General features: G+C 41.7%; 1 protein-coding gene across 10 annotated transcripts in view; it reads right to left on the reverse strand.

Moving 5' to 3' along the window:
- The window catches only part of LOC119186953 (uncharacterized), a 114,852-nt gene that overhangs the window by 13,433 nt on the left and 79,701 nt on the right, over positions 1-21,718 (reverse strand). For 9 of the 10 annotated variants that reach the window (XM_075894060.1, XM_075894050.1, XM_075894043.1 and 6 more), the window contains 11 exons: positions 21,550-21,683; positions 21,060-21,206; positions 20,264-20,571; positions 19,455-19,641; positions 18,998-19,331; positions 18,727-18,912; positions 16,210-16,386; positions 10,469-10,594; positions 7,169-7,278; positions 4,597-4,677; positions 48-162 (listed from right to left, as the gene is read on the reverse strand). In XM_075894060.1, coding sequence (XP_075750175.1) covers positions 48-162; positions 4,597-4,677; positions 7,169-7,278; positions 10,469-10,594; positions 16,210-16,386; positions 18,727-18,912; positions 18,998-19,331; positions 19,455-19,641; positions 20,264-20,571; positions 21,060-21,206; positions 21,550-21,683 — 1,905 coding nt within the window. The remainder of the gene's footprint in view (positions 1-47; positions 163-4,596; positions 4,678-7,168; positions 7,279-10,468; positions 10,595-16,209; positions 16,387-18,726; positions 18,913-18,997; positions 19,332-19,454; positions 19,642-20,263; positions 20,572-21,059; positions 21,207-21,549; positions 21,684-21,718) is intronic. The other variant, XM_075894030.1, reaches the window with a different exon arrangement.

Here is a 21,718-nt window from a genome sequence, read left to right on the forward strand (position 1 = left end):
AATCAGCAGATATGTTTATGCATTATGCCAAGATGACATGCACTAACCGGGTTTTGGCGGTGCATTCAGCAGTTCAACCGAAGGCACAAGCTCTGTCTGCTCATCAACATTCTTGAATGTTGATGTGTTGTCGTAAGTAAGAGAGCTTTCCCCACTTGCGACCTGCAAAATAAATGTACCTAAGCAAGAGGTGCAATTGAACATGCCAGGAAAAGTAGTCCATGCCCCTAACCTCTTCATTAAAGTAATTATGCAAGATCATTTATTGTCCACTTTACTACCAGAGAATAGTCTTGATGAGTAGAAACATGATGAATGTGAGCAATGCAACCATTAAATTACGCCCACAATCAATTTTAGCTTCTGTCTAGGTACTATATTCAAATGCGTGCATAGACAGAAAAAGGCTGCTAAAGTACAGCAGTGTAGACACACTTCACTTTGCCGAAGCTGCAGAAGTTTATTTGTTTAATCGCAGAACAGTTAGCTAAGGTGACAGGAATTCATCGTGAAGGAGTTGCACTGCAATCCAGACGTGGTTGTAAAAAGTGTTAGACCAAAATTTGTGTCGGGGCGAATCTTCAAAAATAAGAAGTGGTCAAATATGAAAATTGTAAACGCAATCAGCAAAAGGCACAGCCAATGTGCAGTCAATATGCAGCCTATACTAGAGGAAATCGTTACATAAACCTTTAGCACAGTATTCAAGTTATAAAATAGGCAACAATTGGTAAACTAGTTGCCCAAACCACATTCTGCACTGTTCTAGAACAGCACAGAAGTAAAAAAAAGGGAATATCAAGGCTTCAGCATGCTCTCTAAAATGTAAAGAGATGTTCAATAATACTGAGCTATCCATAAGAACCATCAAGATATTTAATCACTCATAATTGAAGGACCCCGACACCAAATTTGGAAACAAGAGATGCTTGTGTAGTTTGAGAGCCTTGTATGCACTTCTGACCGATTATTAGTGATGAGCATTGCCTATAAGATATTTTAATTTGGTTTTAAAGTAAGGGTGCAAACTCGTCTAAGTATTTAGGTGCAATAGACATATTCAGTGCTTTGACGTAGACAGGGGGCACCTTAGTGACATTGCAGACGTCAAGCAATTATTGATGGTATCAGAGTACATTTTCGGGGCGTGCACAATACCCCAAATGGCACCCGGTAAGGACTATTGTTCGTTACCCCTCTCGCTCTGTTGTCGGGCTGCCAGGAATGCTTTTTTTTTTTCCCTGAGAGGAGCATGCTCAAAGCGTCTACATCGTTTCACTCTTCACCACCTGCGGGTCCCACTATTAGAAACGAGCGTTTTCAATGTCACCGAAGCTTGAGCCCACATAGTCTCAGGCGACGCCCCGTCGTGGGGCGCTAGTTTTTTAATAGTATTTAGGTGGCTGTTTCAAACTGGTACACAATCATTCTGAATTAACTATGCTGGCATAAATTATACAATGCTTTATAGCATTTACGTTACAATTTCAGTATTATCATATGCAAAGCTACAAATCACTGAAAAAATATCGCAAACAAAACTTTAGCTGTGAGGGGTCCTTTAAGATTGTACTGATGAACAATAGCTACATTTTTATTTTACTGCTCAAAAACAAGCTGGCATACATGATTAATGCCCACGAAAGACACAACAGTAAAACATGAAGATACAGTCTCCTGAATTTGCAATATTGCGATCCAACTATAATATTTGTCTTGTTCGTGGACGACACTAGACCTGTATTCCTGATGTGCAGTTACCTGGTTGGATCATGTTTGCAGTCAATATTGCCACGTTCCATTTCTCAAGTTTTGTTATCGCCCCAAAACGCTACACAATTCTCAGCGCAAAACTTGCGTGCAGTTTTCGAGAAGCTTCCAGACTTTAGTAGATCATTTCAATAAGATCACGCCCACTCTGCGAACTGTACAGATTATTCTGGAACCTACGCCACCACCAGCGATAACGCTAGAACATTCGATGGCAAGAGTATAAATGCCGACGCACTTCGCCGCTTGTCAGTAGTTGATCGACGGCCGACGCTCCGTTCACTGCTATCTGTGCAAGACTGCTGCTGTAATCGGACTTTCCGTATACCAGGCACAGGTTCGCCCAAATAAACAGTTAAATCCCAATGAACATAAGTTCATTTCTTCAATCATGTATTTTATTTCTATCGCCTTTCGGCATGGTTTCAGCTGTGTATAATGGCTACAACTTGCTTTGTATCTTGTGATTATTGCATACATTGTGTATTAATAACATAATTAACGTTTAACTTCTGCACTGCTCAACGATTATATGATCCTCATGTCCTGTTATTATCCTTGCATGTTCTCACGTCTACATCCTTTTTTTGTGTGTGTAAAAAATTACTGCATTGCCCAACTGCCACGCTCTCGAAGGAGAGTAGCAGTATTGTAAATAAATAAAATAAATAAATAAATACAAAGTATCCTGTCTTCGGCCACGTCATGACCCATTGACAATATGACGGCAGATATTGTGATTCAAAGGACATAAATAATGTGATGACTCTCATGGAAACAATTTATTACGTATTAACTACCAAGATGTGTACTGAATGTAAAAAAAAGCATCACTAATTTGTAACTTATCTGCAAGAAAAAAATACATTCCTTTCCTGGTGTTCAATATTACACAAAATAACTGATGATTGTTTTTCACTACTTTCATAAGTTTTGCTATATTAAACATCATGCAGGCTTTTATTGAACAGCTGTCAATTTAGCCAATTTTGCAGAATTTGTTACACAACAGAAAATTGAGCACTCAGCATGGCAGGTATATAGAGCACAGGAGAGTCCTCTATTTATTAACTAAAATCTGAACTGCATACATATCCTACACCTCAAAATTCAATATCTGCTGATAACAATCGCACCAACTTCTTTAAAGCACAGCAACAATCTGCGGGCGCCACTGTCTGTTTTCTCATTTAACATAAGAAACCTGAAGAGCTCTAGAGAAAGCCCAGACCATCACATTTGCATTGTCTATAGCATAAGAACATTTCGCTGAACATGTAGATAGAAACGTCGGCAGTGACAGGGATATTTTACAATGCTGCCTTTAACTAAACCATTCCCAACTTATGAGAATGAACAATTACCATATTTACTCTATTCTGATGCACAATCTTTACTAAAAGAGAAAAAGAAAAAGAAAGATGCTTGTGCTAAAATTAAGAGCTATAACAGAGTTTTAGACATACCTCATTGTGACAGACATTAAAGTGGACCAACGCAAGGGTTTCTCTGCATATAAAAATGCTCTGCATTCTCTGTGCAACATGTGCAGTGATTCCATGCAAGCAACGCACACATCAAACATAAGTTTAGTGCAATTTAATGGTAACAGTACATGTGTGTGGTGTTGCTAGGCGTACCCCACCTTCAATATAATGACTGTTGGAAAACAGATGTTTTTAACACGAAATTCTGTAACTACTCGTGTGGCTAGCACTAGACGAGTAATTGACGCCATTAAGAAATTTTTGCAGTGGCCTGGATTTGCATCAGATTGCATCGAATTCGTGAAGTGAAGAAACAGTTGATATCCACTTTAATAACAACTACACTGCACTGTCAAGCACGTGGTTGCGGGTTCAAAGTGCAAAAATACGAATCTGTGAGGCAATAGGAGCATATTTAAAAAAAAATGTTACAGGAAGGTAAACCTGAAGCAACACTCCACGGCATTTTTCACAGCTTTGCGTCACTCTGGAATGTGCACGAACTTGAGAAGTCACTTTTAGATCTAGGAGCCCATCTATCACAGAGGCGATCAGTGTGATCACTGGGCAATATCCAACGTGCATCTCACTGCATCCTGACATGTGACAATAAAGCCCAGCAGTCCGTGTGCAAAACTAGCACTGACGTTTGTAGTAAAGAAAAAAAGACCTCGATAATACAGTACTTCTGCATACAGAACAAAAGGATTTCTGCAGATAAATACATAGTAGCAAAGTTTAGCTTTTCAGAGGTCTTCAAACCAAACTGTCAGATAACACTAAAGGTATGCCAAAATTGAGTAAATATGCCACATTGTACCTACCTTCTGAGGTAAAGATTGTCAATTAGGTTATAGCCTTTTTGAAGGCATTTCCAGCTTTTTAAACTCACTAAAAGTATGCCAGAATTGAGCAAATATACCACGTTGTATCTACCTTTTAAGGTAAAGATTGTCAATTAGGCTATAGCCTTATTGAAGGGATTTCCAGCTTTTTAAACTCAATCAAAGAGAGTGATATTTGCCCAAACGCATCTATTGCACACTGCTCAACCACAGCATCACGGTACCATGAGGTGCCACCCACAGAGCGGTCTGCACCCTTGGAGTTTTTGGTATTGTTAGAATGCTCTCACACAGGCCCTTACTATAACCTTAAGCTCTACAAAATTTGTTTCAGCAATTAGTTTTCTTGCACACCAAATCTAAATTACTAACATGTTATGCTCTAGACTAGCTTCCCGCAAGCACCCCATCCAAAAAGCCAATGTACTATACACACCCACACATGCCACAATACAAAGACCACCGAGGTGTTAACAGCAACAAGTCAGCTTTACCTTAGCAGGCTGCATCGCTGCCTGGCGCTCAGCCCATGTGCGCTGTATGACCACAGGTGGATGCCGCCCGACTGGCAGATTCTGCCACACGGGATTCCAAAACCGTGCGAGGTTAGTGCATAACAACAAAGCGCATTGGAGAAAGGCCGCACCACAAGCAAGACACGAAACAGCCACCACAAGATGCAGCAACAAAAGCAGGCATGCAGATAACCACCAGTGAGTAGCCCTTGAGTGCAAGCTTAACCAATATGCAAGTGAGAGTGAACAACCGGCTTATTATTCTCGACACAATTAAGGTAGATATTGATTTGGTAATTATTTTTTAAAGATAATGGGCAAATTCACTAGTTACAATACGTTACATTTAAAATATGAATTCATTATACATGTGATTAAGGTAGTCTACTGTTGTTTTTGTTGCTGGTAAAACAAGTGATGGCACAATAATTATGATTGCACGGTTATATAATGCAGCAGTACAACTAGTAACCTGTTTTTGAAGAAGTTTCTAGGGCTTGAACAGAAATAGGATTAACTATTTGTTTCAGTGCACCGATTTCTCCCGACGTCATTCGCCCCCTCACACAAGCCTTGAGTACATAAATGGAGTTGTAGAAACTGTGACAATGAAAAGAATAGGCAGTGCAGCTCTTATATGGGAAGATCAGATACAATTTTTCTTTATTTCAGCAGAACAAGGTTAACAGGTAGTAACTTTGAAATCAGCTGTTAAATACTGTCGAATTTTGCCTAGAAACTTTGAATACAATGGCCCTGGTGAATATCGAAACACTTGGTTTCATATTACCACACATACCATAACAATTACTCGTGGTGCAACAGCATTACTTTAAATACATGTAGTTTCCCCAAAATAAACATTTCTTTTAATTTTGTAAAAAAAAATATACCCAGCAGTTCTGATGCAACACTTCTTTAGCTAACTTGCATTGCCTTCGTCAATGAAAAATAAGGGCAGGGAAACAATTCGTTGGCTCGTGCTTACTTTAAACAAGCAGCCCAGTTAGCAATACGTAATTCACTGCAATGTTCGGAAAAAACGCACAAGAAATGAAGCTTGGCCTGAATGTGCAGAGATGCAGAGCTACATATAGAAGCATGAACAGATGCATTTACATAGCAGAGGTCACATGTACAATGTTAATAGGTCGTGCCCTGCTCTTTATAAGCTCCTGTACCGAGATCAATGTACACAAATATTACACATAGCAACGACCACTCATTCCCGGTTCCTGCCGCTATACAAGAAGGAAAGCGAGTTCCTTGCAATTTCCACCATTTCCCATCACAGAATATATCAGGCTTGTAGATTACTGGCTCAATCTTACCTCTTACTTACTTAAATTATTTTTTTGCTATGTACTGCTACAGTACAAACATTGAAAAGAAATCAAAACTGAATGCAACCTTACGAAGAAAAATTTATCGCACAATCGAAGCCACCACCACTACAGTTAATGAAGTACCTGTCATGCAAGCTCTATAGAAAACAGCTAGAAATAGTAGAAGCATTGCAGAATGTTGCATCAACACATAGTGATGTACAGCTCTACAAGTTTATGCTCACGTGACAATGCCACCTGACATAAGCCGAGGGGAGTATTCATAGAAATGCCGTTGACCTGGGAAAAAAAAATTCTTGCCCAGTAGTTCCTATATTGGAAAATGCACACAAATGTCTGCACAGGCTAATTTAACTCGCACTCTCTAGTAAATGGCCCAGACTTGCATGTACATCTCATGAAATCATCATAATCTTGGAGAACTGTACACAGTATAAAGCAGAAAACTAGTTATGCACTCCAATGCCCTGCAAGAAAAACTGATTCAATCAGCTAAGCTGGAAGTGGACATACCCATTGCTACAACAATCTCAGCAACAATGGAGATAGTTATACTAAGCATGGTGTCTAAAATATTATGCAGCAACAACGTGTTCTAAGAAAATTCACCAGAAAATTCACTTGCAAAGTAAAATCTGTTGGGTAAATTTTCAGCACGATTCTTAGAACCAGTACAGTGCCTATAGACAACTTATTGCACAAAGCTATGTTTTTCATTTACTTCATTCTTAAACACAGTTAGAAATACCTGTTTAAGCAGAAAGGCTGATTTCTCTGCCTTTCTGTAAATAACATTCTCTCTCTCTCTCTCTTTCTGTCTCTCTCAAATTTTTGTCAGGGCCACAACATTGCAATCTATGCACTACTGGTCAATGGTGATATGTAGGTTAATAAGCAGGCTAGCAGTGGTATTAAGTCAGATCTAAATCAAATTTCAACTTGTGCCGGTTGTTCTACCCAAGGAAGCAAACTACACAGACCTCTTAGACTGTAATAGACAGGATATGAACAGATATTACTGCTTAATTAAGCAGACCACCACTTCTGCATGAGAACATCGCAAATATTTTCTCTTAAAGCACACAATTCATTTAAATCACTGTAGTAATTTAGTTAGACCTCAGTGCAGACTAGATGTTCATAAAGAAGTGCAGCCCTAAATGTCCATTATGCACACTACCGAACTTGGGACAAGAAAGTCTTACTCCTTCAGATTCTGCCTTCTCCACAGTGCTCTTTGAAGGCTGGTGATTGTTTACGTGAGGACTGGATGCTTTGGCTGGTCGTTTGCAAGCTGGCTTCACCTTCAGATCAGCTGTAACAAATGCAGGAAACGAAAATGCTATTCACTTCCCCAGTTTTATTCAACTCACTGAAATCTATAGTACGGCTTCCTAAGAATGAAAAAGTATGGACCCTCTCCCCAAAGGGAAGCGTAATGGGATGCTAAGCAACAGCGGTACGCATGCTGTTGACCCAGCTGAAACGAACGTGGATGTGGGTGCTGAAAGAACGGTTTAAAACGATACCCTGAGTAGCCTTTACTCAAGCTAACGTTTCTTTGAAACGCAAATACACGGGAGGTGGGTTGGGTTTCGTGTAAGTTTCATAACAGATAAACGAGCCGAAAGAGTGTTTTCACTCGATGTGCACTCGGATGTTGCAAGCGATGGAGAGGGTGAAGCGAGATAAATGACACGCGGCAAGCGCGACAGGATAGAAAGAGAGTGACGTCGATGCGCGCGCACTGCAAGGGAAGACATCACCTACTTGGCACCACCTCAACACCTGCAGCCAGGGGAGCATGGTGCGCATGGAGGGACAGCATTACGCGGGCTAATCAAAGAGCTGCTACGCCTCTAAAGAATTTCATGTGGGTCAGGATCGTGAGAATTGCGAGATTCAGTTTCATATGAAGCATCCAGCGAGTAACTGTCAATGCTGCATTTCTTGGCATTGAGTAAAGTATTATTATTTGGATCCAAGAGTATTCCAAACGAAGTAGTTGTGTGCACATTATGCGCTCACCAAGCATGCTGACTACAACGACGTTTAAAGGGTAATTCATGGCCTGTCATAACATCAAAGCTCCTGTCACAGAGCAGAAGTCAGTTTTACTGAAACGAACTGCATACTACATTGGGATTTCACATGCAGTTGTGTGAATACCATGCGTAGCATTCGGTAGTGTGTTTCTCTGGGGTTTAGTAACGATAAAATATGGCTTGCCAAATCATCAGAGTACATATGTAGAGTTTGCTGCACTGTTGTAAGAGTACACTAAAACCCAAATTGGTGTTAGCTAACATGTCTGTATCATAGAAGTACACAGGTAATGTTTATTATCCTGCCATAAAATTGGATAGCCATCACTGCAACTACAATTAACATTGAAAAGACACTACTGTTGCACAGGGTCTTCTTACAATATAGTTTCAAGACCAGGTGTGGCTGTGTAGTAGAAAATAATTGATTGCAATGCAGATTCCCTCGGTTCAATTTCCGCTGCGTCCCAATTTTTATAGCTTTTATTTGTTGGGTCAACACAGCTGATGCCACAATTTCTTGATTATCTACCAATGTCTGCTTTCGCTGTTCCTGGGTACACAAACTGAATCCCCTGCGGGGCATACCCGCATAGAGCAGGCTGCATGTGATATATAGGTTTGTGCCTCATGTGACTGGAGGAACAGGTTTTGGTATGTCCACACCCCAATTTTGGCACTATTTACATGACGACCAGAGAGTCATGATCAACATTCACACCCACGCTTCTCTGTTAATATTGATCATTATCAACTGACCGACATGTATATAAATGTCAAGCCAGAGCAATGGCGCTACAAAAACATTATCAGACAAATGACAATGCAGTCTATGTAGATGCCACAGAATGCCTCAACAAGCCTATGTCTTGAGCGTTGTTTCTAACACTCCACCGAATGGTGTCTAGTTCGACCAATGCTCTATCCTCTCTAAAGGCGGAGGAATCTGCAATCACCTTGGCAATCTCCTCAACCATTGCCATAGTAATCTTTAGTGACTCGAAAACAGCAATCCATAATTTTGCATGAGGCAGGGTTCACAGGTGAGCACCCGAAATTCTGAATTCAATTCAACCCCCGATTAGATGAAATCAACTCCAATGGATAACGGCTCATGCGGGCAACCCAGGAAATGAAGCAACCCACAACACAGTTCGAGCGCACGTCAATCGAGCAGGGCCAACTACAGACCCAGGGAGCGCAATCGAAAGCATGGTTGATTACAAAGAAATCTCCACTACAAGGAGATCCAGCTTCAATATCCCTTCCTCCCTTCCCCCACAAATCGCTCTATAAACTGGAGCAGGTGACCTGGCATGAACTTCAATCGAAGTACCCTTTCATCCCCAGCTCCCCTTGCTCTAATCAACCCTGGCCTCTTCTCCCCTGAATGCACACTCAGATTTTCACCACATCATATACATGAGCGCCGAGTTCCAGCCACTTGTAGAATGACAACTCACCAATGTAGAGCAATGAAAGATAGCAGGGTCCAGCTCTAGGCTGCACAGAAACAGCTGGCAGGCTGGGCTCCAACACTAGCTGAGAACCACAAGCTCCCAGCCACACTATGCGACATCCAGCCGGCCCATCAAAAGGCTGTCATCACAGGCTAAAATAATATATTTTCACCACCACCGTCACCATAAACGCTAAAAGTGCCTTTGTTTCGCTCAGAAATGCTTCCCATTTAGTGCAATTCTGGGGAAACAAATAGCACGGACATTGCGGAGAATATAGAGGACACGGCGCTAAATAAAAATAAATACACGCTCCACTCGCAGTACTGCGGAGCGCCTTCCATTCATCTGTATAAGAGAGTCATGCTTGGTAGTTTCCACTGTAACAATAAATACTTTTTCACTGCTGATTCAATTGATTGATATGTGAGGTTTAACATCTCAAAACTACCATATGATTATGAGAGACGCCGTAGTGGAGGGCTCCGGAAGTTTCAACCACCTGGGGTTCTTTAACGTGCACCCAAATCTGAGCACACAGGCCTACAGCATTTCCGCCTCCATCGGAAATGCAGCGGCCGCAGCTGGGATTCCATTCCACGAAATACCAGACAGCAGCCAAGTACCTTAGTCCCTAGACCTACGTGGCGGGGCTTCACTGCTGATGCAAATGCTAGGCATGTTATGAATTAAAAGTTCACTGTCCCTGGTTAAAATATTATGCTTTGCTGAGCAGTGAAGCCAGAAAGTCCAAGTTTCAAAAGCTACTAGCACCAATATGTACCTGTATAGAAAAGCCACCTACGTAAAATGCACGAGATACGCTCGGCGTTATGTAAATAAGCAATCGCGATTGCATCAGGCACTTATGCAATACTTCTGGGGGTAGAACAGCAGCTAAGGGCGGAGCTTACAATTATCCTTAAGTTGTAGCCAACTTAATAGAGAAGAAGGACGGAATTCTCATATCTGGGAAAAGAGAAGGAAACCACAAACTCACACAGGCGGAAGGTGATTGAGCTATGAGCTCTGCCAACACTGTTCCCAGCCACAGCAGTATATTTGGCTTCATCTTCAGGTGTGGGGCTTTGCATCCTCAAACACCATTCCCCATAGCCTTTGTTCTCTATAGCCGAAGAAAACACACCACATTATCACAATTTTGTTTACTGAACAATGTTGATCAATTGATCAAACACAACTCAAAATGCACCTCACACCCATCACTAAAATATATTTTCACCTATTTAAGCTCTTTAAATTTCAATTAAAAGATCAGTAATGTCGTCAGTAATGTTAATTAATAAAATTCTATAAAGCATGGAAGTATCAAGAAAACATTCATAAGGAATTATTGTTTCAGTAAGCCAGCTAGATTTCTCAGCTGATGACTAACATGTATGTCACAATAACTTTTATATATGTGAGAGCACAACTTAGCTCATCAGTGAAGGCAAGTAGCAGTGATGTAATACAGTCTATTCCCTATATATCAAACTCGGATGTATAGAATTACCGACTATATCAAACAGTTCACAAATCCCCTAGAATTTCCCATGCAAAAGTATGGTAGCAGTGCACCCATATATCGAACTGCCCCGCAGCAGAACATCCACTATATTGAACGCTGCACCACGCCAAAGCCCAAAAAATGAATTTTTCCTAGCAACTACTGATCAATTATCGGCTGGGTTGTAAGAAGTTCCAGTCCCTTTTCGCACACAGGTGGCGAAAAAGGCGGTGTTGTTCTATCGCGCTAATCTGCTCCGTTGCACGGCGCTTGCCATTGCACCTTTATGTTTGATGCGTACATTCTGCAGGTCTTGACACGCGGGCACAGTGTTTTCAAAATGACCGATTGCAGAGGACACCTAAATAAGAATGCAAAGTGATTCGGCCCAATGTCCGCACTCCCTTCCTTGTTTGCTAGCGCACAATGGCATGCAAGCCTGAAAAGCATGGCTTTCAAGACGTGCAACCTTGCGACGTATTTTGTGTTTTCGGTTTTGAAATGCATGTCTCAGAGAATACGCTTTTTCAAGCTTTTCGAATCAAAACACCTGAAAGCAGCAGCTGCACGCTACAAAGCCATAAGTGACATCGGCAACGCGAACAACGTCAACGGAGGGAACTCGACGGCATGGCTCGGCGTTGCCTTTTGCGCCTTGTGGACTTGTGTACTTCTTGCTTCATTCCTGATAAATCCTCATTAGAGAGTCGAACAGAACATTGACCCACACGCAGCGATAGAAATTATGACTGGCACTTGGAGCGACAATAAGTCAAGCAACGTCGTAAACTTTCCTTGCGAGCCAGGTAACGACTTCGGGTGCGTCATGACTGCTGACAATGGCATGCGGTGCCTCAGTGAATTCTGCGACTTATCCGCATTTCCAGGCCCTATCTCGGACAGCGAACGACTTCATCAGTGCAGATGACAATGTAGCCGTTTCTGACTGCATCGATGCGGAGATTATGGCTGCCGTTGTTGCCGTGGAAGTGAACCAATGCGGTTATGAATATACCACTTCCTCTGCTGCCGCCGCTAGTCAACATTTGGCCGCACTACAAAGCTTGCAGCGGGAATCTGCATCAATAATCGTTGTTGTGGCTGAAGGAGCTGGATTCGCTCATTTGAAAAGCTTCAGTGATATTGAAGCTGACTGGAACTTGACGGTGCGCAACAAGTGAGACAAGTTTACGAACTACAGTCAAACCCGCTACAACGAGACAAGTTTACGAACTACAGTGAAACCCGCTACAATGAAACTGACGGGGCACGGAAAAATTTTTTTAAGCGAAAATTTCCTTGTAGTGAAATCGAAAAAATATAGCTGATCTGAGCTAGCAAAACAAAGGAACCTTTATTCTCAACATTGAAAAAATGTCTGCTGCTTCCTATTCTTCCCCAGCAGCGTCACGACGTGATTCTCACCCATGCATAGCGAGGCCATGGTGAAAAGCACGCTGAAACAAAGCCTAAAACCACCTTCGTGAACGAACCAAACAGTTGCATTAACACGTTAACACCAGTCCGCCACCAAAAGTATCCGACAATGCCGAGATGGAGGCAGGGTATCATGGAGCGGGGACTTTTGCATTATTCTATGCCATTCTCATCATCCATCACTCGCAGCTAGCCGATTTTGTCGAAAATGCGGACGAACAGCCGCTCTTATTAGTTACCACAGTGGCAAAGGGGGAACATGATAAGCATCGGGATCGGAAAAAGCATCATTCCGCGGTTGCACCCAGCAGCTGCGTCAATGAAACCATGAACTGAGCGACTGAGCTTCAGCTTCGGACCGTCTGCGGCTCAAAAGCAAGCCAGTGGCAAAAGCAGGGCTAAAGTTGCTACACTCTGGCAAGGCAGTCTCATTGCCATCACTATCAAGCAATCGCAGCGCCCATACTTGCTGAACAGTGGCGGTGTAGCGGCGGTTTCTGGTGGTGCCAACGCATGTTTTAGACTTCGTTGACCCATTTTCAGGCTCTGTCAAAGATTGGGTTTACTGCATAAAAATAAGTATCTGAGCCTGGAATTGCATCGTGAAATTTCGTTGAAGTGGGACGATCGAAGAAAAAGTGTTCATTGTGGCAGCAATATTTATGCATTGACTCCTATGGACTGCTGACGGAGAATCGTGAATTTTTCATTGTAGCGGAAATTTCGTTGAAGCGGTGTTCGTTGTAGCAGAGTTCGACTATTTTCATGCGAAATAAATTGCGGTAACTTGCAGTTGTCTCCTTGTTCTTCATTATACTGTGAGCAAATCATTGTATTAGCACTTGTAACGATTTCAAAGGCCTAAAATGCATTAATTTAGGCCCTAAGCATGCCTATTTTGTATTTCAAATTATCAATACATCAACTATTTCGCGATCCCCTGCGAGTTTGATATATCTGGGATCGACTTCACACAATACAATTTTACACTACTGAACAACACTCTAATCAGGACGCTGTATTGAGAAAAAAAAAATAAGATTTTAATTTTGTTTAGGGTGCCCCATTTCACTCTGGTTCAGCGCTAGTTTCGGGAACAAAAAGTTTATAGCTTTTCATGAACCATTTAGCAGCACTTAACTGGTTCACAATATGGTTTAGAACAGTAAAGTTTATCATCAACGCGTTGTACAGACTTAAATGTGCCAAGCTGAAACACCCTAGGTAGCAGTACTCAAGTGAATGCACTCGCTTGTTGACGATGACTTGTATTTGGCAATTTTTGTTAATTTTCTTTGTCATTTTCGATCAAAGCCTTGAGCTAAATATATGACACGTCATCAAGTTCTGCAAGGAAGTGCACGAAACACATGAAATGATCGTGTTGGCAGGTTTGAAACAGCAACTGAAGTTTTTGTATAAATATCTGTGAAATTCAGAGAACTGTAACAGCAGGCATACTCATAAATGCAGCCATCTTACAAGCACTGCACTGGAAGGCAAGCCTACGCTGATCCTAAATGCATCCAACTCTAAGCTTTCAAAAATTTATTTCCATCACCGAATGTACTGAAAACAGTAGCAAAGCAAGTGAGTGCTTGCAGAGTAAATCCTCAAGCCATATCAAACAGCAATGTTAGAGAAAACAGCCATCAAATATTGACCTAAACAACATAAAAATAAGAGTCTTGTACAATCAGTTCATATCGCTACTACATAGCAACACGCAAATTTGAGACATGCACACTACATTTAACTAAGCAGGATTGTACCTGGTGCAAAATTATATTAAAATTAATGATAGAAGCAAGACTAGTACAACATAGAAGTATCTAATATGAAGCGTAGTGCTAGCTGTGTTGACCTAATCGTGTATCACTTCAAGAAATTTGAACATGTCAAACATGGCAAAGTAATAAATTGTTTTGACTAAATCGGGACAGTTAATTCATAGACTGCATAAAGTCTGCATGAAACTTCCTCAATGGAGGATACCTATTTCGCATAGGTTACCTCTCACGTGCTTGTACAGAAACTCGGTTCTTTTGAACAACAGCACTGGCACATCGAAATTGCTTAGATAAGCCTGCATTTAAACCAGTCCTTCTGTGAAGACTATAACACTGTTGTCACTTATACGTAAACCAGCAATCAATATTTTTCTCATGTGATGTATGATCAGGTTCAGGCCCATTCCAAGAACATTGTAGTGGGATCAGTTACACCCCAATGCATAATAGTAGTAACTTGTTTGCTAAGTAAAAAGGATGTACAGTTGTAATTAAATAGCTTGAAAACCCAGTCACGAAAGTTAAAAAGCTGAACATCCTTGCATCACAGAGAGGGAGACGAATGGGTATGTGAACTGCATAAAACCAACTTTTCAGCATGTATTTCAATCCCAGGTAGCACACCTGCATTGCAAATACTACAGAACTTGTCACATTTCACCATGTTATGTTTTGTGGGAGCTGCATGTGCAAAAAACAAAGGAGCAATGAACACTGAACAGTAAGCATAGAAAAGATAGCAATGTACACACACCCAATGGCGAAGAAAGGCTAAGCATCAGTCAGCAGCAGTCGGGAAATAGGGGAGAGAAAGAGAGAAGACATGAAAAGAAACATGCACACATGTGGCAGTTGCAAAGAGAGAGAGCTCATATATAAGTAGGAGAAATAGCGTAAACATGCAAAGAAGAACCAATCTCAAATGACTATATTAAAATTGAATGTAATCATCACATAATGTCATCATATTTCACCCCTGCACCTAAAACACTTGAAGAATCCCATACGCTTCACTAAAGAGGATTCAAAGGCGAAATCCATTCATGTAGTGCCGCTATTTAATCATCACCATCATTGTCATCAGAGAGAATTCATGTGTCTAGCTTCAACATTAGCTGATGCTGTGGCTGCTGCTGCTGCTTATGAATTATAGCTCAGCTCTCTGTAACGGGTTAATGATTCCCCAACGCTCACTTGTTATGCAATTCACATGGTGCAATTCTATGCTCATGTCACGCATTATTACATTTCTTAATGACGCTCACTGACCAACATAAAGACTGCATAAGGTGTTTTTCAAAAGCTGTTTCGCGCACTACAATGGCTCTTTGGTAGAATACCTGACTGCCGCGCATATTACATGTGCGCTCAATTCCAGCTAACTGAAAAAAAAAAAAAGATTTCAGACTTTTATGGAATTACGTGGGTTCTTGTACCACATGCCATATTTTTAAACATCAATGTCTGATGAAGAACTTGAGGCTTTCCCTTCAATAAACTAATTTAATGCAACTTACCAGTTATAGTGTTGACTTATGACACAATATACAGTACTCTCATTAAACGGAACCTGAAGGGACCGGGAAAATGTGTTCCATTTAACAGGAGTTCCGTTTACTAAAAGGTGAGCTGGGTTGCAGCATTCAAGTATGAAAGCAATCATATCAGAAGCAGTTGTTCCATTTAAGCAGCAGTTCCATTTAACAGATTTCGGTTTACTGAGAGTCCACTGTATTGCTATTGACACTGACCACACCCTGATTGAAATTATAAATCTCAAGCGCCGTACAAATTTTATGCACAACTGGGGGAATTATAGATATTTATCATCGAGATACTATAACACAAAAGAATATTAAATTTATAAAATAGTCAAGATGTTGATTCTATCTAAGAACATATGTAAAATAGGGCACTGCAAAGCGCCAAATGTCCACAGTCGTGTCAAGATGGCTTCTGCCAAAATTTTGTTACCTGCGGCAAATTTACAGAGGCCCCGCTCACCTACACAGAACCTTTCCTCTTCACTGTCAGGAAGGGGTAGGTCATCCCGTAGGAACCAAACTCGTGGCTCAGGGTAACCGCTCACAGTGCACGAGATTTGCACCCAGGGATCTCCAGTCAGCTCTACTATGTGCGGAGCCACCGTGAAGTCTGGTGCATTTGTGGCACGGCTCGTAGCTGTGGCATAAAATGGCAACGCTGAGTTACTTCCTCACAGACATTTTTTCATCACAACCATAAATATGAAACTGATAGAGCCAAAACAAGGCAACATAAATCAGGCGAAAAAGTTCCTTTTTTTTTTATATGCACCCCTTCAATTTTAGCACACAAGTCAGCTGAATGTACTTATTAAGTAATGCATTTCATTTATAACAATTTCTTTTATGGCCAAGTTTTGATAAGACCAACAGGTTTTCTTGGTTCCTTCAAACTCCTTTGAGCAGAATTCTGCAGCATGCAATTAACACCGAACCATGGCAAGCCTTGTTCTGTTTGGTACACTGAATAGTAACGATTTATCACAACATCAAATCTACAGAAGTCTCCCCCAATGAAATCTTCCCAATTACACAATGATTTGTAAAAAACAGCACTGAAAGACAGGATGAAGAGAAGGATAAGTAAACCATAGTGCCAGGATTTGTGTCCTTTTTTTCATAAAATGTTTCAGCACTCTTTTCTACAAATCGTGAACTAACTACCTGAAATGCACACCCTACTACACAAGCAAAGTTGATATGGATGCATATTCATGTAAACAGCACAAGTTTACAACAGAAAAAATAACAAAACAGACATAAGCAGTAAACTGGGCAGGCAGGTATAGGTCCATATTATAAATGTAACGTGAAGGATAATAACCTGCAGCACAGGTACTGTATCTTCATGTTTGTGGGCCCTTTTATTTGCACCACATAGTAATGAAGGAGACACATGGGGGTTAATTAAAGCAGGTAACTCTTTGACAACAAATTTTTTTGTGTGTGAAATGTGTGTCTCAGAAATGTGTATCTGTTACTGAACCATCCATCAGATGAATCTATTTTTAAAAATTGTAAAAAATTTCTGAGTGACCACAAAGGAACAGAAAGTCATTTGTGTTGTTACATACAGGTTCCTTATTTGTGAGTAATAGCAAACAAAATACTAAAAAGTGCTTACACATTTTACCAACAAAAATTATGCATTGTAATAAACATGGCTCCCCACATATTAAGATAAACTCAGAAGAGTACTTTTCCAGTAAATATTTTTGCGCTCTAACTCAAAGCTTCTCAGTGTCTTTAAAGCATGGCTCCACACAGAGTGGTTTTTTGCACTCGAAACACCTGTAGCGTGTTTCTTTACTGAAGTTTCTGTCACCGAGTAGCATTGGCAGACATAGCATCTCCTCTGGATCCTGCTTCCTTTAGCATCGGTAGGCAGAAACTTCCTTGCAAAGCGCGAGGCATGCACTTCTATTGCGTAAGTGAACTGCGTGCGTTAGTGAGCACACAAAACTGTTTGGTTGTGAATCCATCCGAAAATCAAAACAAGTGAAAAAGCTGTAATATTCCTTCGTCTTATCTCCAATGAGATGGAGTTAGCTTTCCTTTGTGCATAAAACAGGAACCACAACCATGACGGCATCGTTTGTGTAATTTAAACTATACAGAACCAGACTAAAGCGCGCCCTGAGGAGCCATACACGAGCGACTAACAAGCAGTCACCCTTTCAGAGATCAGAAACCCGACGGTCGTCAGCTTTGCTGGTGCAAGCAGCGATAATCGCCCGAAGGAGGAAATGAAAATCAGCCGCGCTATGATGCACATTCGGATTGCACAAGCAAAATCCGGTGAGTTGCTGTGGCAAGGAAAAAAAATAATGGAAAGACAATAAAATTCTACGTATTCCCAAAGTGCAGCACATGCAAAGAAGGAGAAATGATCGAAAAAGGCACACTTTTTAAACATACATGCGATGACACATGTGTACATCTTTCACTGTCTTAAGCCTGTTTGGCATACCGTACATGTGCGTATTCACCCATCCTATGGTTACTACCCAGTCTCTACGAAACAAAAGTCCTTACAAACACAATAGAGAGCTGTACAACCCTTCTCTCTCTCACACACACACATATGCACACACGCACACATGATTGATTGATTGATTGATTGATATGTGGGGTTTAACGTCCCAAAACCACCATATGATTATGAGAGACGCCGTAGTGGAGGGCTCCGGAAATTTCGACTACCTGGGGTTTTTTAACGTGCACCCAAATCTGAGCACACGGGCCTACAACATTTCCGCCTCCATCGGAAATGCAGCCGCCGCAGCCGGGATTCGATCCCGCGACCTGCGGGTCAGCAGCCGAGTACCTTAGCCACTAGACCACCGCGGCGGGGCGCACACACGCACACATGCACACACTTGTATTTAGTAGTACATGTACAATATGGCTCAGCCCATCTTCATAAATTGGCCATTCGTACTATACTAAAATAAGAGAATCAAGAAAAGGTGCACACCTCTTACAGCCAAGGCAAAGTCGCACCAGACTTCGTCTTTGTCGGTGTAGGCAACAGCAGAGTAGGTGCCTTCATCGCTTTTGCCAACATTGTAAAGCTCTAAGACATATTCTTTTCCACGAATCCTAGTAATTCGACAATGGTCGTTTGGCACCAGCTGATTCTTGCCTTGAAACCAGGCAACACCTGCAAAAAGCATTGCCAAAGATAAATACTGCAGCTTTTCCTAGGGCTCGAAAAAACAAAAAAAAAATGTTCTCATTATACTTGCCCAGCAGCTTGGGTGTTGACACCTCACAGACAAACTTGGCAATCTTTCCACAATGTAATGTGGTCTTGGCTTCTGGATGCAAATTGAAGTGCAGTGTAGGGTCTCTGCACTGTTTTCTTGCACCAGGATCAGAGTAGGCAGGTATCCTCAACTGTTTCAAAATTATCTTGGCAGCTGAAACATGCTCTTTTTTGTCCTTTTTTGGAGTTGATGTCAATGGCCACCCAGAACTCTTGGAGTCTTGCATCATCTGCAGCGAGGCTCTCAGCTGTGGCTTTGGGAAACCCCTGTTGTCTTTTTCATCCTCTACGAGTGATTTGTACTTCCAATTGGTCTGCACATATTGGAAGCAACAGGCATTACATACCAGAAACTGGGCAATTTAGGTTACTTAATAGGCTGCAAAAATAAGTGGTTAGAAGTAAGCATGGCGAAGAAATAGAATGAATGCTTTTACCGGAGCATCAACAGATTTCCGTGGGCCTGTGGCACTCTTGCCGTTACCATTGATGGTGGCTACTTTCGTGGCCTCCTTCTCAAAAACCTCATTCGCACCCAAGTCCTCTTCAGAGTCCGATGCACTAGACAATTCTAAAGAACCAACAGAAAGCTTCTCAGACATTTCTGAAAGTTCATCAAGGTCCCTGGAACGAAAATGCCAAATCACATTAACGCCAGTACTTAACAGCGAGTTAGCACTACGTGGAAGCCAACAATGTGTACATCAAGTCGCTCGTCTTTTACTAGCACCACTTTCACAATAAAGATCCAAGTAAGGTAGAGCATATGAATACAGATAAGGACACTGTAAAAGGCACGTTTCTCAATGCATCATGCTCATATGCATGTTACTGGTTTAGTTTCAGATAAAAAACTGTCCTTCTGCGGTCAGGAACTTAAAAGGGCACTACAGAGACCAGATGTCATTACATTACACAAATACATTGCCTCTCAACTATAGCTTCACGTACACCTAAACACCTTCACGGATGTTTATCACTTGTGTGCAATAACTTTCCCACATTGAACTCCACTCTAACCATTCTAAATGTGCTTGCAGCCCTACAAGCTCTGTTGTCAAACAGTTGAAAGAATGGTGTCAGACTAATGGTGCCCTACATAGCAAAAGGACAGTGGCCAACATTTGAGAAAAGAGCATTTGCTTGGCTACCCCATTAACTTTACGATAACTAGGTAGGTATCCCAAGCAAATGGCAGTTTTTATGTCTGAACTCTACAAAAGTCCACAAACACACCGATCTTTACCTGCTTCCCAATCGTACCCGTCCGCAATCATCCGAGGGATTAGGAATGACCATGTTTATGGGGTCGTAGTAGGCTGCGTAGCGACCACCCCTGAAGGCACCAAGGGCAGCACTGCGCTTTCGCTGTCGAAACAACCAGTTGTCCTCCCAATCCTGCACACACGTCGTCCAGATGCGAGCTGGCGTATCATCCCCACTGCCTTTGGCACTGGCCTCGTGGCCATCAACATCATCTCCTTCTAGCTCTTCCTCGTCAGAGTCCAAGGCATAGGGAGTGACAATGTCCACACCCATCTCTGGAAAGGGAACCTGCAGAAACGTGAAAAAGGAAGCCGTGTATTGCATTCTTCACCAAACGTTTTTGTTCATGCAGGACATATGTATTCGCCTGGCTGCGTGGCATCTCTTCAGAAGAGAAGCAGAGAGCACTCATGGTTGCGTCTAAGTTTCATTGTCAGTATTGCCATGCGCACACGGTGCCTACTATTACCCCGGCATTACTGCTGTAAGCTATAAAAGTCATGTCATTCTGCAGCTGTACTGCAAATGCATTGTCTCTCCCAACCCATTGTTCTTTTAACTGTGTTTCATCCCGCTTACAACATTGAAAATGTAAGATTAACATTACTTTGCAATTTCATGTTCATGGAAGGTCACATAAAATAAACCATAACCATGCAAGTGAAGGTCACAGTTCATTGTCTCAAGCAAGCTATACATGCATGTTAAAGATAATACACTACTCATTTAACAAAGTAAAAACAGCGAACAAACAAAAGCACAAATAGCGCACCTACCCTATGCTCTCGAGATAAATCCAGGGTGAAGGGAACTTGCATGCGAGAACTGCTGGTGCACTCCTCGGGGTCAGAAAGAGCTCTATTCCTGTCGTCGTCAGATTCCGTGTAAGCCTCGGTGATTTCCTCCTCAATTTTTTCCTCAATCTGTAGATAGAAAAGCGAGCACATTAAAAGTTGTGTAAGTGATTTGAAGGACGTGCTGTCATGAGCCAAATGAATTTTGCATTTGACTCGGAGACACTGGAATGACATGCTTTCACACATTAGCATACCTTCAGCATTACACAGACGTAGTTTTCAGTTTAGCTGTACTTTTAATGTCACTAACAGGAACAAGGACACTAGCTACATAGCCCATGGCAAATGGAAAAGTTACGTGAGGCACAACGCAGTCCATTGAAGGAAGACCACTTTTCAGTTCCCTACCAAACTTTGAATTTTCAGCAGAAGCTTCCATATTCAAGTGCACAGTATTTTAAGAACTCACAATATACTTAAACGGGTCCTCCTTGACACGTGACCAGAAGAACTCGTCAGACTCAGTTTCCTCCGTGAACTCTTCCTCTTCCTGTCCAGAGTCAGACAATGGGATGTCTGATTGGCAGCCGACATCAATATGTTCTGCAAATAAGGCACATGAAAGTGAGGAGCTGGAT

Source organism: Rhipicephalus microplus, chromosome 1, assembly GCF_043290135.1.
Source record: "Rhipicephalus microplus isolate Deutch F79 chromosome 1, USDA_Rmic, whole genome shotgun sequence".
NCBI classification, from domain to species: Eukaryota; Metazoa; Arthropoda; class Arachnida; order Ixodida; family Ixodidae; genus Rhipicephalus; species Rhipicephalus microplus.